We start from the raw sequence: 17,477 nt of genomic DNA on the forward strand, positions 1-17,477 counted from the left end.
TAAGAGCTGCTCTTCCAGAGGACAGGAGTTCAGTCCTAACATTCACATGACAGTTCACAACTATTCTGTTACCCCAATTGCAGCAACCCAAAGCCTGCATCAGGCCTCTGTGGGCTGGCTCTAGCACACCGGTGGTGCACAGGCACACATGCAGGCAAAAAGAGCCATACATGTAAAGGAGAACAACAACAACAAAATTTAAAGGAAAAAGAAAACACCCTATATTTCAAGAAATGTTCTTTTGAGGACGGGAGAGAAGGCTCAGTGGTTAAGAGCACTGGCTGCTTTGCTCAAAGTCCTAAGTTCAATTCCCAGCAACCACATGGTGGTTCGCAACCAACTGTAAGGAGTCTGATGCCCTCTTCTGGTGTGTCTTAAGACACTGGCAGTGTCCTTGTAAACATAAATGTTAAAAAGAAAAGGAATGCTGGGCGGTGGTGGCGCACGCCTATGATCCCAGCACTTGGGAGGCAAAGGCAAGTGGATTTCTGAGTTCAAGGCCAGCCTGGTCTACAGAGTGAGTTCCAGGACAGCCAGGGCTAGCTATACAGAGAAACCCTGTCTCCGGAGGGAGTGGGGGAGGAAAGAAAAGAAAAGAAGGGTCTTTTATAGATGAAAGTTAAGTCATGATAGCAAATTCCCCTAATTATTTCTGTAAAAGGATCTTCCAGGTTCCCAAGTCAACGAAGAGGTTAGGACTAGACTGGAATCACCACTGAAGAAGCTTAACACTGTCCTTAACAATAATCAGTCCCCATTCCTATATACAAATCGCATGCACACACCTCCCTGCCCACTTCCTTCATGTCTCTCTCATAAGCGCCCTTCTCTCCACAAGCTTATTTGCTCAGATGCTCGACAATAAAGAAAACTGTCATGCTTAAAAATATTAACAAAGATCAAGAAAGCCACTCAAATTCCATAAAGACCTCAAACACGCTTGGCAGCTTGCTTCGCTGAATCTGCATTGCTCCTTCTGAATAGTGATCACTGCTCGCGATAACCACTTTGATTCTCTATGACCTTTACCTTGGGGCAGCAGTGGGGTCCAGAAGAGTCAGGGTACAAAGGAGGTCCAAGACCAGTGGGTCAACTACAGTTGACTACTAGATGACAAATGAATGCCACAGTAAAAAAAGTATAACGTTTGGCAGATCCAAGCTTGCCCAGAAGGCTTCAGAAAATGAAACCAAATCAAATTAAAATGGTCATTTCAAAACAACAAGAGACGCAGCATCGAACGCACAGCTGCCATTTCCCGGCCACTTCCTGCGGGAGGCTGGGGGAGGGGCAGTTTGTGTACAGATGGAGGTGGTGGAAGCTATGGCCCCCACCAACACCACTCCGCCGAAGGATACAAGTCCCTAACTCCAGTAAGCTCCACAAAGGATGCCTGCTATTGGCATTGACTTCTGGAAGTCGGGAACGCCGGGAAAGAAAGGGATGATGCGAGAGCACCGCACCGTCTCTCCACGGAAACGGGGATCCCCTTTGGAGAGGATTTCCTTGGAAAGGAATCCCTTTTTATTCTTCCCCTCAGTTTTCGGCCCCACTCAAACCCAGACGCCAGGTATAGCTGTATCAAGCCCCATCTCAAGAGCCGGGGATTCTCCGGGACTCCAGGGCCCCAAGCCGGGCGAGCACAACCGACAGCCAGGCCCTCCCTCCCCACGACCGGTAGAACAGAAACCCGAGGCTCTCCGGGGAGTCACTGTCTGCCCCCGACTCCCCGCGGCCGAAACCCCCATCCGCACGAGCCTCAGGTGTAGCCCACCGCGGGAAGCCCCGCGTCCTTCCCCTGCACTCGGGCAACCCCGCCGCCGCCCCGGGAGGTGGAGCCCTCTCGGGGATTCCGCCGCGAGTGGATGCGTCTCCACCCCAGCCGAGCTCGGCCGCCGCCGCCACCGCAGGGGGGCCTCGTCAGCCGCCACCCGCGCCCGGCCGGGGTCCCCCAGCGCCCCGGCGCATCCCGGCGGGGAGAAGTCCCAGTCACCTGGGGCGCACCGGCTGCCTCCTGAGGAACTCCCGCAGAACGCCGGCCCGGCCCTCAGGTCCCCGGGCCGCACACCCCACAAACCTGAGGCGACAGCGTCCGGCCGGGTCGGGGCTCGCTTCTCCCCGGGGGACGGGCGGTTCACATGGCCAGGCTCCGGGCGCCAGGAGGGAGGAGACGCCCGCGGGAGAGGGGTGCAGGGTACGGGGTCTGGGAGGGGGAAGGGGGTCGCGGTTCAACCGCGGGGCCTGAGCGGAGCCAACATGGCCGGCGGGGGAGGAGTGAACCGGAGGGGGCGGGGAAACCGGGCCGACGGCGCCGCCCACCACTGCCGCGGCCGCTGGGTCCTAGAGCCCAGATCCGTAGTCTCAGATCCCGATCTGGGTCCTAGCGCCCAAAGTCCCCAACTTAACCCGCATCTCATTGAGGGTTGGAGTCTTGCTTCACCCAGGTTAAACTGGGAGGTGAACCATATCCCAGGGTTAACCTGAACGGCTAGAGCACATTTCTAGAGCCAAAGGCAGTTGCTGCTTTCCTAACTGTGAGGGGCCGGCTGTTTATTTCCTCAGCAGGGTAGTGAAAAACTGGAAGTTGATATTTAATGAGCGATTTTAAGGGATGGAGAGAAGCATAAGTCAACTCACCTATGTCCTGTAGGGACAAACTGGTCCTGCCTGGATCACTGCTTTCCTGGTGTCATCTGCAGGGCCTTGGTCGTTGGGAAGATTCCTGCACAAGAGGAAAGGAGACTTGGTTCTGGTACAGTCGAGACCTTAGTCTAGCCTAAGTGTGGCCAAAGGGTAGAAGATAAGTAGTAAGATAATCAACAAAATATCCCAAAACTGCCGGGCGGGGGTGGTGCACGCCTTTAATCCCAGCACTTGGGAGGCAGAGGCAGGCGGATTTCTCAGTTTGAGGCCAGCCTAGTCTACAGAGTGAGTTCCAGAACAGTCAGAGAAACCCTGTCTTGAAAAACACAAAAAACAAACAAACAAAAAATCCCATAACTTTTCTAACAAGGCTACACAGCTGTGTTCTTTGGGGGAAACTGGAGATCTAGAAAGGAATTATAGCTTAGCTTTCACCTAAATGTGTATTGCAGGGACCCAAGGTAGGAAACAGGGTTGTAAGTTACAGCTCATTTTTTTTTTTCAATTCCAATTTCTCCATTACTAGATGAAGAAATTAAGAACCACAGAAGTGCCGGGTGGTGGTGGCGCACACCTGTAATCCCAGCACTCTGGGAGGCAGAGACAAGCGGATTTCTGAATTCAAGGCCAGCCTGGTCTACAGAGTGAGTTCCAGGACAGCCAGGGCTACACAGAGAAACCCTGTCTAAGGGAAAAAAAAAAAAAAAAGACCCAGAGAAGCTCACTGGCTTGCTCAAAGTCATACATTAAATAGAATACAACTAGAAGGGAACTTCATTCCCTTTCTTCCAATTCAAGACTTCTGGCTTTATATAATTCCCATTCAAATCAATGAAATGTAAGTAATTGCCTAAACTATGCTACACTGAGTCTGAATACTTAGGAAGAGCGATGGACAGAAACAGGATGATGAGATTCCAGCTGGTTTAGAGGTGTCAACAAATAACTTTTTCTCTTGGGGGGATCCCAAGAGATTGGAAAGCCGGGTGTGGACAGAGTATGATTGAGTCAAATCAGCAGTCTAACGTGGATTTCTTACCCCAAGAGGGATTCTGAGTGCGGGAGACATAACCCACCCATCATTATAAATAGTTCAGATAGGCTTCAAAAGGAAGATCACTTTTAGATAAGCCAACAATGTGGGCCCGCGGAGGGTTCCTCTCCCTCAAGTGAGGTAAGTAGATTACCAAGGGAAGGAGGAGACAGGCAAAAATAAAATCTCTCTTCCCTGTCAAAATGAGTTTATAAAGTCAGTCATGGCAGCCTACGCCTGTAATACACTCCTGCACTGAAGAGGCCTAGACAGGATGGCCCAGTGAGCTCAAATGGAGTTCCAGACTAGTCAGGACTACAGAGTGAGACTTTGGTAAAAACAAAAGGACATTTATAGGTTGCCTGGGGGATACACCTCATCCTTCCAATGCCCACTAACCTCAATGCCCTGGAGAAAGGAGAAGTAAACTTATGTAAAAAAATAAATAAATAAAAAAGTGTAACCCCACCACCACAAAAAAAAAAATAAAATGAAATAAAAAGCTTAGGTCGGAACTGGCCCTCCTCGGTGAGGAGAGGGAAGGAAGACAAGAGACAGGTTTAGAGAGAAGCTGCAATCTGTTTTCTTTTCTCTTCCTTTTCCAGGGCAGAGGAATCTTCCTACCTCCCACCCGGAGCTAACCAGTTTGAGACAGGGCACCCAGAGGAGGAGCCTGCGCCAGTCAGACGTCCGTGACCACGCCCCTTCGCTTCACCACTACACACCCACACACACCCACTGCTGGCTCCGGAAGAGCCGGTTACTCCTGTGCCCCACTGTCCCCACCCCTTCCGAGCCCCAGGCCTATCCTCCTAGGCCACTTTTAGGCCCAAACCCAGCCCTGAGCCAGTAAAGAAAAGTGTAGGATAGAAGACCACCAGGGATTAGAAGAGACAAACAGGGCATAATAGGTTTTCCCCATCCGGTACAGAAGGGCTTCCATCGCTTTATCCCACCTAGGCTGGGATCTTCCCTGCTCCCTGGATAAGGATGGGCTGGGAATACGCCCCAAAGCTTTTTTACTTTTCGCCAGGTGCTTTGACATACAACACTTGTGACACCCCCCTCCCCAAGCCAAATCTGAACAAGAAAAGGCGGACTTGACTCCACATGTCCCCAAACATTTGTCAGTCCCCGCACAATGTGGCTGGCTAGCCAACAAGCCTTCCTCCAAGAAGCCACTCCAAAGAGAAAGGGGCCAACGGTCATTTTATGAGAAACCTGTGAGAAGAGTATCTGGGGAACAGACTGAACCTTCCCTTGAAACGAGCCCGAGGAGGATAAGAAATGAAGTGGGGATAAACACCCGCCACCGCCTTCTCACCCTCCATGTTCCTGCCGCACCTCCCTGACTCTGGGTCAGCTGTCTTTGTGCCAGCCGCTCTGGAGCCAGATGGCTGGGGCCATGAGATGGTGGTGTGCATCCTAGCTGTACCTTCCCTTACCGCTTCCAGACAGACAGACACACACACACACACACAGTACCCCTCCCAGCACCTTTAGCTGTGACTCGGAATAGTATAAGACAAATCCTGACACCCATTCTCATAATTCTGGAGGCAGGGGCGCTAGAGGAGCAGCTCGCTCGGGGCTCAGCCGGAGTTGGCGGAGGGAGGGAGGGAGGACTCCCTCTGGAAGGTAATTCTAAGGCCCTCCACTCGCTGACGGAACGGATCCTGCATTAGCCACTGCTCTCTCGGCCCTGTAAGCAATTCCCATCGCTACCTTTTCGGCATTCAGGTTCGGACAAGACAATCTCAACCGTATTTTGGGCAAGGTGAGGTTCTCTCATAATTTGCCAAAAGGAACATAACCCCTCCCCTTCTCCAAGTGAGTCTGTGCGCCCCCCTTCAGATTTAGTCTCCAGATCCCCCCAATGGACAGCTCCACGGTAGGCGTATAAGACAGGGACATCTCGGTTTTGTTTGGGTTTTGTGGGGGGTTTTTTCTTCTGAAATAGAGAAGGTCGGGCTTCCTTTGCCTTACCCAGCACCCCAAATCCCTTAGAGACTTAGCCCCAGTCTGCTCTGCCGCAACAGCCGCTCAAGCGGAGGATCACAAGGTTCCCGCAGCGCCGCGGCCCCCGGCGCCCGACCCGGGGGAGGGGCCAGCTCCAGCAGGGCGAGGGCCCTTCCCACCCAGGCCAGGGGGCGGTGCTCCGGCCCGACCCCAAACTCCGCCGGGAAAGCTTTAGGTGGGACTTAGCCGAACTTGGAGAGTAAGCGGAGCCGGGCGGACAGCGCCCGTAGCGTGCGCCGTCTGCCCCCGCCAACCCGCCCCCCGCACGGCCCGGAGAGGGGTTGGGGTGGCGGTTATCCCCCCTCCCTCCCGGGTTAGCAAGGCGTGGGAAAGCGCTAGTTCCAGAGACGAGGAGGCGAAACCCAGACCGCGGGAGAGCTTTCGGGGCGAGGGAGGCTCGGGGGAGGGGAGATCCGGGGCCGGAATAGGAGGGGTTCCCGGGAGAGGACGGCGGACCGGCGTGAGAAGCCTCCGGATCCCGGACGCAGAGGACAGGGGAGGAACGGGCGAGGAGGCAGTGCGGGGGAGAGAGCGAGCGAGAGCAAGGGCAGCCGGCGCAGGGAAGGTCAGAGCCCGGATCCCAGGGGACGATGCGGCCGCGGGGACGCCCTGCTCTGGACCCCGGGCCTGGACGCGGATGCCGGGCCTCACCTGAAGCAGGGCCGGGCCGGGCGGCGGCGGCGGCGGCGGCGCAGGTGGCCGAGCCGGGCGGCGGCGGCGCCTCCTCCCCCAGCCCGAGGCCGGCGGCGGAGGGGGGTGGGGGGTGGAGGTGGCGCTTAAAGGGGCAGGAGCCACCCGGGTGAGGACGAGCGCTCAGGGACGGCTGTCGCGAAGGCTCCGCTGGGGGAGGGGACAGCGGGTGGCGTCTCCTAGGGGCCAGAACCAGGAAGGATCCCAGAGGCAGGAAAAGACAGAAACTTCTACGACGTAGTTGGGGACCGCGGTGGGTCTGAACTGGAGTACTTGAAGAGTTCTCTTTGCCGGCACGGGGCGCCAGCTAATACTTAATTCACAAAGGAGGCTTGGGAGCCACCAAGATTCAAGGAGGCCTAGGGGAGCAGGAGAGGGAACTCAAGGCCGAGCATGTCGGGGTCACGCACAGCGCCCTGCTAGGTAAACATGCTTCTCCGCGCCCTCTCGGTGCTACAGCTGTACAGATCTGGAATCAGGAAAGCACAAAGGCAAACCGCTCCCTGTCCTGTCAACCCTCTGGATATTGTGGAGGCATCCGTAACAGGGTAGAGGCTGATGCAGGGCTAAGAATCGGCTTTATTCATTGCTCGCTTTGGCCCCAGCCGCCGCCACCACCACCATCCTTGCAGCAACCTCTGGGGCAACAGGAAGCAGCTGCTCAGTGCAGCCCCGACCTGGTAGTGGGTTAAAGGGGGGGGGGGCGGAGGAAGAAACACTGAGCGAAACTAGGGGGAGGGGAAGCATCTCTTACAAGACTAAGACTGGACTAGTAACGAATACAGTAAAATACTATTTGAATCTCTGCGCTTACATTGGAGAGGGGGTTCAAGGGTGAGGAAGGAAGCCCCAACCTAAGATACAACCCCAGGCTCTTCCTTAGAGCTGGAGCTTGCCAACGCTAGATCTCCTGCTCAGCAGCTCACCAGCTAAGCCCGAATCCCCCACAGTCCATTTCCCCTCCTTCACCCCCCAAAAGAGCAAAGGTTAGGCCCCACCCCTGCTGAGTCAGCCAGGGAGGGAGCTAGGCATCCCTCTGGCCTTTCCCAGGGGCGGCTATCATACTTACCCATGTCAGGCGGGCAGGACTCCGGATTCGGACCCAGCTTCTCACTGTTCTTGGGTCTCGCTTCAGTTGAAGGCTACTGTTAGATCCTGCCCAACTATGGACTGGGAACTCGAAAAACCAAAAAAGCCAAATGTATACTTCCTGCGAACCACACAGCCTGAACTGCTGTAGGGTGATGTCCCTGTATGACAGACTAGGGGTGGGAGGGAGGAGGGAAGGGCGGGGCTTTCATTGGGTGGAGAGAGGGAGGAGGCGAGGACAGGGCCGACCAGGAGAAATATGGAGGAAGGTTAGAACTATATTAATACTTTAGGACTGTGGCTGAAGGGGACAGTAAAGGATGACGGAAACAAAGAGTTGTAGCTAGCGAGAAAGAAAGGTTCTCTATAAATGTTAGAGAACACGAACACCGGGACGCAAATGACCTTTAAAATATGTTTTCAAGTCTGTATTTGGGTGACAAAGCAGAAAGAGGTGACCTGTACTCTTAGGTCTTCCCCAGCTTTTTGCCCACTTCAGACAGGATCTGGAGGTGTCCCCTCACAACAGCATTCCCCCCAACCCAAGCTCCGAGAGCAAACTACCGACAACAGGCAACTCAGGGGCGCCACCTTCTGTCCCGATCATGACACAGGAGGGACTGGAGCCAAGGACGTCACAGACAGATGGAACCTCTCTCCCAGAGCCCTTCAGGTTGAATTGGGAGTTCAGCTGTCAGGAGCACTTGCAAGGTGGAGCTTATAGATGTAGGCTCCGCCCCAGGCCAACTTCAACTGGTTTGTAAATAGTCATTAAGTGACATTAGTACCTCCTTGCAAATAGCCTTTAATAGATTTCAAAATGGTGAGATTGCAGTTCTTGTAGTCTCAAATGCTTCCACAAGAGGCCACTAGCTGGGCTCAGACACGTTGTAGGCACAAAATACATCCTAGCATAGTGTGCAGTAAGGTACACATTTTATGAAGAAGTACTGCTTTTCAAAAGCCCAATGGCAACACTATAAAAATTACTTTTCATAACACCATTATATCTTCCAAAATTTCATAAGGGATCTTAGCAGACATTATGTTTTTTGTTTTGCCCTGCAGACTCAAACACAAACATGCACAGGTAGGCTTGTCCAAATATCTGGCAATTTATTAGGAACTTTCTGAAGTATGAGAGCCAAGACCCTCAATTGTGACCGAGATTCAACATTTCCTAAAAACTTAGTCTTGAGTAAGTCCATCTGTTTTCCCCAGGAAAAGTTTACTGATACTTGAAGCAAAAACAAAAATTTTCCTAAGAACCAAAGCTGAGCCTATTATGAAACAACACAAGGCCCATAGAATCTCATTAATCGATCTTTTTGATAATCCTGTTTCTAACGTACATGACTTCCTAAACGCAGCCTCTCACCGTGAGCTCAATTGTAAGCTGTTTCAGAAGCAAGATAAACAGACATAAATGAGGGGTATGTATGTACTTTATTGAAAACTTTAAATACTCTTCAGAGAGAACATCACATCTTCAATCAAGGCTCTTTCTTGTGTGGCCTACATGGAAAACTGAGCTATCCATCCGCATGGAGAGGTCAGTGCAGTGCTGCGTTTGGCTGAAGGTCTGGCTGCTCACGACCCATGCTCTTCTGCCAGCTTATCAGCTTTTGCCACAGCTTCTTCAATGGGTCCCACCATGTAGAAGGCTTGTTCTGGGAGATGGTCATAGTCACCTACATAGAGGAAGAGCGTAGTCAGCACTACAGCGTTCTGCAAAGTGTGCACTCACCACTTGAGCCCACTGTTCTTTTCATGCAAGGGAACTTTTCTTAAACTTCCAAATGAAATTTACTTTTGGGGTTTCTGGGGGGTCGGGGTGTGTTTCTGGCTGGCCTGGAGCTCAAGCTGCTAGAGATCTATTTAGGAGTACTGGCACTAACGGTGTGCATCATAACCACCCCCATCCAAGTGTAAATGTTTTTAAAGATGTATTATGTATACAGTGTTCTGCCTTCATGCCAGTGTATGTGTCATTTAAGACAAGGTGTAATAGATCAAGAATATAAGTTTGGGGCTGGAGTGGTAGCTTAACCCTGACTACTGCTCTAGCACCTCTAACTCCAGTGACCTGACACCTCTTCTTACCTCCCCACTGGCTGTTCCTGGGGGAATCTAACCCCTCATGGGATCATGTATGCATATACATGCATTCAGACACACAAGCACTTAAAGATAACAAAAAACAAACAAACAAAACACTTGATCTACACAGTACCAGGACAGCTGGTTCTACCCAGAAAAACCCATAGTTTAGAGCACCTGAGTTAAAATTCTCACTTTGAACTCAGTGACATGGGACAGTTAAATGGAAGGCAGGATGATGGCCTCTTTAAGAAAGGTAGACCATATATACAATCTATCATGTTAGATTGAGAAGACTTTAGTTTTCTCTCATCTTCATAGGTAGGATTTAAAAAAAAACAAAAACAAAAAACAACCCTCACCTGCTAAAATCTGCTGAAATCCTTTAATGGTCTCCTTCAGAGGCACCAGTTTTCCCATGTGACCTGTGAAGACCTCAGCAACCTGGAATGGCTGGGACAAGAAGCGCTGTATCTTCCTTGCCCGGGACACAGTCAATTTATCTTCCTCAGAAAGTTCATCCATACCCAAGATGGCAATGATGTCCTGGAGAGATTTGTAGTCCTAAAGGCAGGCAAGATGACAGGAGAGTTACGTGCACACTGCTGAAGTTCCAGGTGGCGGCAGACAAGGTGAGTGTTTTATTCTGCCTATTCAATTACATTAGAGAACAACTGATTTTTTTTTGAGACAGTTTCTTTGTGTAGCCTTGGCTATCCTAGAACTATCCCTGTAGACCAGGCTGGTCTCTGCCTCCTCGTGTTGGGATTAAAGGTGTGCACCACTATTGCCAGGCTGACAACTGGATTCTAAGGGTGAAGTACATTACCCTGAAACTGGGCACACCTCATCAGCATTCTCAATTTTCCTTGCTCACACAAATGACTAGAAAAAAAAAACTAGTTCTCAAATTCCTTAGAGTTTGATGGCCACTGACCCCACAGAGAAAGACACTCACCTGCAGGATTTTCTGCACCCCTCGGGCGACATCGTAATGCTCATTGCCAACAATGTTGGGATCCATAATGCGAGAGGTGGAGTCCAACGGGTCCACAGCTGGGTAGATACCCAACTCAGCAATAGCCCGGGACAGCACAGTGGTGGCATCCAAATGGGCAAAGGTAGTTGCAGGGGCAGGGTCAGTCAGGTCATCAGCGGGCACATAGATAGCCTAAAGCAAGTCAAAAAAAAAAAAAAAAAGAACCCAGGAGATAAGCAGCAACTCAACTCCTTCCCGCTTAAGCCTGTCCCTTTCCCTATCTGGGTCAGCATACTATGCTAACACTTTATTTTAATGGTACCAACTTTTATTTAAGTTTTGCTCTTAAAAAATGTTCCTGCACTGCAATAGCTCAGTGAATATGACCATGAGGATGCCTGATAAGGTCTGTTTAGCACTGTTATCTTGCTCATGTGTTGTTGCTTGCTCGTTGTGTGCCTCAGAATATACAACATACAAGCAAGATAACAATGAAAGCTAGATGTAGCAGCTCCTGCCTTAAATCCCAACTCTCAGGACGCAGAGGCAGGAGGACTGCTATGAGTTGGGAAACTAAGCAGAATAGAAAGTGAGCACCAGGCCAGCTAAATCTGCACACAAGCAAACTGAATGTCAAAAACCCCACCGAAGTATTTTCATTGTGCACCATATGCATGAATGAACCTATACAACGTACCAGAGGGTATCAGGTCCTCTGGAACTGGAATTACAGGTGGTTGTGAGCCACCATTAGGTATTGGGAATAGAATTCCAGAAAGTACTTTACTTGTTGTTTGCTTCTTCAAGACAGGGTTTTTCTATGTAGCCCTGGTTGTCTTGGAATTTGCCCTAGACCAGTGAGATCTTCCTGCCTCTGCTTCCTGTGGGCTACCACCAACTGCCTACAAACAGCACTTCTAACTATTGAGCCATCTCTCCAGCCATACTACCTTAGAATTACTTAAGGAATGTCCCATTTTCTGGTTTGAGACAGTGTCATGCAGTCAAGTTAGCCAGGAATTCACTATGTAGATAGAAATAGTCTTGAGTTCCTGATCCTTCAGCATATTTCCCGGGTGCTAAGATCCCAGGTTTATGTATGTAATAACAGGCCTAGCTAATAAGCATTTGTTTCTAATTTAACCTTTACAATCTAGCATGGAAATACATAATTTTACCATTATTTTAACTGATTAACTCTTCCTAATTAAAATTCCCCTTGGAGTATGCATGCATTTAATCCCAATCCTTGACAGGTAGATATATCTCTAAGATAAGAGGGCAGCCTGGTTTATATATCAAAAAGTTCCAAGGCAAAACAAATAAACACTCCAAGGCTACAAAATAATGAGACTCTTCTCAAACAGCCCCCTCCAATAAATAAATAAAGCCCCTATGGAGATGTAGCAAGAGTTCTTTTATTTCTTAGAACCATCGGTTGTTTTAGAACTCTACACAGGGCAGGCTGGTTTCAATCTCACAGAGATCCACCTGCCTCTGCCTCCTAAGTAATGGGATTAAAGTTAAGTGCCACTTCACCCAGCACATACATGGTTTTTTTCTGTCTTCCCACCACAGACTGAACATGTTTACTGTGTGTGCAGGTACCTGTGGAAGCTAAGAGGGCACCAGATCTCCTGAGCTGGCGTTACAGATGGTAAACCATCTGACATGGGGACTGCCAACCCAAAGAGCTAAAGGCATTCATAACTGTGAATCATCTTTCCAACTCCAAGTATAATACGGTTTTATTATCTCCACTTAATTTTTCTTACCTGCACGGAGGTGATAGATCCCTTCTTGGTGGTGGTGATTCTTTCCTGCATTGTACCCATGTCAGTGGCTAGGGTAGGCTGGTAGCCCACAGCAGAAGGGATTCTGCCCAATAAGGCAGATACCTGAAAGACAAAAGTAAACAACATGGGTCTTGGGCTGTCTACATCTTTCTTCTAATACGCTCAACTGGTTCAACAAACCATACCTCTGAGCCAGCCTGGGTGAAGCGGAAGATGTTGTCAATAAACAGCAGGACATCTTGGCCTTCCTGGTCTCTGAAGTATTCAGCAACGGTCAGACCCGTCAGAGCTACCCGGGCACGAGCACCAGGTGGTTCATTCATTTGTCCATACACCAGCGAAACCTGTAAACACACACAAGTCAGAAAAGCCGGCAGAGCAATAAGGAACCCAGGATTCCCAGTCAGACAGAGACCACCAATGGAGTCTCCTACTAGATGCCAATGTCTCGGTTTGCAAACTTCAGGAAATTCAAAACACTTAAAATAATTTCTGAACTAAAAATAAGACTTATGTGAGCAACTTCCATTCTACACCCTCAAATCAGCTCTTAAACCAGAGAAAAATGTACACTGGTATTCTGGAAAATGGTGGTAGGAAAGACAAGTATTCTGTTTACATGACTTGGGGCACACCACATCAAATATAACACACTAGGTTTCTGAATAGAGCTCACCTTGGAAGTGGCATCTTTTAGGTTGATAACACCAGATTCAATCATTTCATGGTATAAATCATTACCCTCACGGGTCCTCTCACCAACACCAGCAAATACAGAGTAACCACCATGGGCTTTGGCAACATTGTTGATTAACTCCATGATCAGTACTGTCTTTCCCACACCAGCACCTCCAAAGAGTCCTAGGTTAAGAAGAAATATTTCAGATCTCTGCATGCCCAAATTAAACTTCAAAAAATGTTCAGTTCTGTCCATCTTCCTTCTCAGGAACGGCATCTGGCTTCAGCAAATTCAGAAGAACGAAAGTCAGAAGCTGATCATCAAAGAAGGCTTTCAAAGCACATTCAAAAGATGCTGTTTCTGATCTTTACTCTAATTGGAACATATGGACCAAAACCCGACGTACCGATCTTCCCCCCCTTGGCGTATGGGGCCAGCAGATCCACAACCTTTATCCCAGTCACCAGGATCTCCTGCTCAACACTCATCTCTACGAACTCAGGAGCCTCAGCGTGGATGGGGGCGAACCTGTGCGGTCAGGGAGAGAAGGATCAGCAACCAGCAGCGAGCCACCATGCTGGAAAGTCACCGCTAACCGTCACGGCTAATCTGGTCCAAGCAAGCTGACATACGACGTCTAACTCTCTGCAATCAAGAATTTTGCTTATTTAATCTTCTTTCCTGATATTTTCCTTTTTTTTTTAAAGATTTATTTATTTATTATATCTAAGTACACTGTAGCTGTCTTCAGACACTCCAGAAGAGGGAGTCAGATCTTGTTACAGATGGTTGTGAGCCACCATGTGCTTGCTGGGATTTGAACTCAGCAGTCAGTGCTCTTAACCACTAAGCCATCTATCTCTCTAGCCCCAATATTTTCCTTTTACCGAACTTAATATAATAAAATTTCTTTATGTACCAATTAAAAAAAAATCTGTACATTTTAGAGAATCCATAATGTAAGCCATGAACACAGCTTTTTTTTTTTGGGGGGGGGGGTTGGTTTTTTCAAGACAGGATTTCTCTGTATAGCCCTGGCTGTCCTGGAACTCACTCTGTAGACCAGGCTGGCCTTGAACTCAGAAATCCGCCTGCCTCTGCCTCCCCAAGTCTTGGGATTACAGGCATGCGCCACCACCACCCGGCTGAACAATCTTTATATAATTAATGAGGGGTTCTGTGTGGCAAGCTTTCAACAATCCAAACTTCTGTATCTTTATTTTCGATAACTGAATACAGCAGAAATTGAAGTAGTACTGTAGGAATACTTTGCTTGACTACCAGTTATTACCCTATTCTGTAAAACTGCAAGAAAAAGTCCCTATGTTCACAAATGCAATGAGAAACTTACTGTTTGGTTTTGATGGGGCCTCTCTCATCAATAGGTTCTCCAATGACATTCATGATTCTGCCCAAGGTCTCAGGACCCACAGGAATTTTGATTGGTGCACCTGAATCCAGTACTTTCTGGCCTCTAACCAAGCCTTCAGTGCCGTCCATAGCAATAGTTCTGACCGTGCTCTCCCCTGTCAAACACCATTAAGACGTTATAAGCACCTAACAGTTTGTAAGGAAGGGTAATCAAGAGCGCACAAGCCTCCCTCTCTCAGTACCTGAGTGTGGCTTCAGCAAACTCAGAAGAACGAAAGTCATTTGGGTAAAGTCATCACAGAAGGGCAATGGCACGGATCTTGTGATATTTAAGCTTATCAAGCTCTTTGCCACCACCTAAAACGTCCTACTTACCTAAATGCTGGGCCACCTCCAAAACCAGTCTGCTATCCCTGCCTTGCACTTCCAGGGCATTCAGGATGGGTGGTAATCCCTCATCGAACTGGACGTCCACCACGGCGCCGATGACTGCCACGATTCGCCCAGTGGCGCCGCCTGCCTTCGGGGCCGCAGACGCCTGCGCCGCATAGTCTCTGGCTAGCAGACAAAAAGATATTGGAAGGCGCTGGTGTTAGGACAGCTTAAGGTCACCGGAATCCCCGATTTATCCCACAAGGGAAAGCTAGTTGCGCCCAGACTAAGTCTCCTGCACGATAAGGAGCCGCGTGAAAGCAACGCTACAATCGGGAACCCGCCCGCACTGCTTTCCCAACCTCGTGCACAAAACCGCCATTATCCTTGAGTTTGGTATCACCATCAAAACCTCAAGGTCAAGGCAGCTGCCCGCCACTTTAGCGTCACAAAATAGGGCACTGCAGGTTCGATCAACGCTCCCTCCCACGGGCGACTGTCCTTGCAGTCCGCGGCTGGACAGTAGTCCGCTGACCCGAGATCTTTATGGAGAACCGATACGTTAGGCCCAAGCTCAAGGTCACGGGGAGAAGAACCTCGCTCCCTCTTCCAGGAAGGCGCTTACCAGGATGGACCCCGGCGGGAGCTGCTCGCAGTAGAAGCTGCGCCTGTGGCAGCGCCACCGAAGGGCTGAGTCCCCGCAAGGCCCCGGAGGCCGAGGCCGAGGCCACACGCCCCACAAGACTCAACATGGCGGAGTCCGGGTGGAGACTGAGCACTGCAGCGGGTCCCCACCAAGGGTCCTGCAGCTGGGGCGGGGCAGCCTCCGCTATAGGCACAGTCATTGAATGATATTGCTGTTCGTCATCATCACTGACGCTTCTATAGGGTAAAAAACTCGGGGCTCATCATCTATTGGTCAAAACTGGTGCCAATCTGAAAACCCCTTTTTTAATTGGAGTAGCCTTCCTCTAAGCCTCGAAACCTAATTGGGCCATAGGAAAGTCAGTAGGGAAGAGTTTTTGGCGGAATTACGTTGAAATAAAGGGGCGGGGTTCCGTTCTACGAGTACACTAGGCCGTCTTTGACTGTCCTTGGACCTTGAATTAGGAGACAGCTGCGCAGGTTGAGTGGTGGCGCCCTGAAAGTCAGGGGCCATCTGTGGTTCCAAAACGTGGAGTTTCTTCCACAGTAGTGAGGGTGGAAGTTTCCAGGAGGCCCAGCAGGTCCAAAACCTGGAGTCTATTTATTATTTAAATCCGTGCAACCGAGAGAAATTAAAGCAACCCATCCTTCAACAGATGTTCTGCATCGAGGAGACAAGGTTATTTGTAACTCTCGAGGGGTAATTTTGAGTCACCTAATCATGTAAAGAAATTGCCCTAAGCAGACCGGCTGACAGAACCCTGTAATTCCAGAACAGGTGGTACAGGGTCAAGAGTTCTAGCAGCCAACTTTAGCCCCTGAGACCCTGTCTCAAACACAAAACGGAAGGTCAGAAGTAATAGACCTTGGCTATGATATGTGTGCAGAAATCCATAAAGTAAAGTAGAAAGGAAGAATATGCTAAACGAACGTTTGCCTGAAACCACATTCCTTCGGTTTGGTTATAGATAAGGTGAAAAAAAATGACCCTATAGGGTTCTCCCTGAGCCGGGTCTCAAAGGACTTTTGAATGTAAGTGGAGGCTGAGCCTGGCAGTGGTGCTGCACACCTTTAATCCCAGCACTTGGGAGGCAGAGCAGGTGGATTTCTGAGTTCAAGGCCAGCCTGGTCTACAGAGTGAGTTCCAGGATAGCCAGGACTATACAGAGAAACCCTGTCTCAGAAAAACAAAAAACAAACAGAAAAAAATCAATATATGATTAGCAAGTAGAAGAAAGAAATATGGGACAGAAGAATAATAGGATCCAAGGATATAATATAAAGAATTAAGAGGCTGGTCTGGTGAGACTCTCAGTGGATAAAAACATATACTGCTCTCAAAGAGGTCAGCAATTCAGTTCCCAGTATGCATATTGTGCAGCTGGCAACTGCTGTAATTCCAGGAATCCAACACCATCTCCTGGCCTCTAGAAACACTGCAGTCATGTGCTCTCTGGACTCATGGGCGCTACGAAAACAATGCATGCAGGCAAAACACTGACACACACGCACACAAATCAACTTGAATCAAAAATCAGGGATATGTAGTGAGAAACTGTCCCAATAGAGAATGAGATAAGGGTATAGACCAATGTGGGTGCTGAGCTGGGGAGTGGTGGCACATGCCTTTAATCTCAGCACTTAGGAAGCAGAGGCAAGCAGGTTTCTGAGTTTGAGGCCAGCCTGGTCTACAGAGAGAGTTCCAGGACAGCCAGGACTACCCAGAGAAACCTTGGAATGCAGAGGTTGATTTCTGGGGTTGTCTTCACTCACTCTTCAACTTGTTTCTTTATATAAATGTATATGGCTGTTTCTTTATATAAATGTATATAGCTGTTTCTTTATATAAATGTATATGGCTGTTTCTTTATATAAATGTATATGGCTGTTTCTTTATATAAATGCATATGGCTGTTTCTTTATATAAATGTATATGGCTGTTTATATAAATGCATATGGCTGTTTCTTTATATAAATGCATATGGCTGTTTCTTTATATAAATGCATATGGCTGTTTCTTTATATAAATGTATATGGCTGTTTCTTTATATAAATGTATAT

General features: G+C 49.2%; 2 protein-coding genes and 2 non-coding genes across 11 annotated transcripts in view; all 4 read right to left on the reverse strand.

Annotated features, from left to right (window-relative positions):
- Baz2a (bromodomain adjacent to zinc finger domain 2A) overlaps positions 1-7,650 on the reverse strand; it is a 37,153-nt gene extending 29,503 nt beyond the window's left edge. For 4 of the 8 annotated variants that reach the window (XM_052164908.1, XM_052164907.1, XM_052164906.1 and 1 more), the window contains exons 1-2: positions 7,455-7,649; positions 2,638-2,722 (exon numbers count right to left, since the gene is read on the reverse strand). The gene's annotated coding sequence lies outside the window, so the exon portion shown is untranslated. Of the gene's footprint in view, positions 1-1,993; positions 2,014-2,077; positions 2,266-2,637; positions 2,723-6,346; positions 6,440-7,454 lie in introns of those variants that run through there. The other 4 variants (XM_052164905.1, XM_052164902.1, XM_052164903.1 and 1 more) reach the window with 4 other exon arrangements.
- Positions 7,651-8,901: 1,251 nt separating this feature from the next.
- Positions 8,902-15,552, reverse strand: Atp5f1b (ATP synthase F1 subunit beta). Its single transcript, XM_052164930.1, has 10 exons — positions 15,397-15,552; positions 14,775-14,957; positions 14,380-14,554; positions 13,435-13,556; positions 13,026-13,210; positions 12,535-12,693; positions 12,329-12,451; positions 10,533-10,745; positions 9,937-10,138; positions 8,902-9,165 (listed from the first exon to the last, which is right to left on the reverse strand). Exons 1-10 carry the CDS (start codon positions 15,521-15,523, stop codon positions 9,065-9,067), a joined length of 1,590 nt encoding a protein of 529 aa, XP_052020890.1. The 5' UTR covers positions 15,524-15,552; the 3' UTR covers positions 8,902-9,064.
- Positions 13,287-13,358, reverse strand: LOC127671388 (small nucleolar RNA SNORD59). Its single transcript, XR_007974747.1, has one exon. It is a non-coding gene; the product is annotated as a small nucleolar RNA SNORD59 (small nucleolar RNA).
- LOC127671389 (small nucleolar RNA SNORD59) lies at positions 14,629-14,704 on the reverse strand. Its single transcript, XR_007974748.1, has one exon. It is a non-coding gene; the product is annotated as a small nucleolar RNA SNORD59 (small nucleolar RNA).
- Positions 15,553-17,477: the final 1,925 nt, after the last annotated feature.

The sequence above is a fragment of the Apodemus sylvaticus genome, chromosome 20, assembly GCF_947179515.1.
Source record: "Apodemus sylvaticus chromosome 20, mApoSyl1.1, whole genome shotgun sequence".
Classification (NCBI taxonomy): Eukaryota; Metazoa; Chordata; class Mammalia; order Rodentia; family Muridae; genus Apodemus; species Apodemus sylvaticus.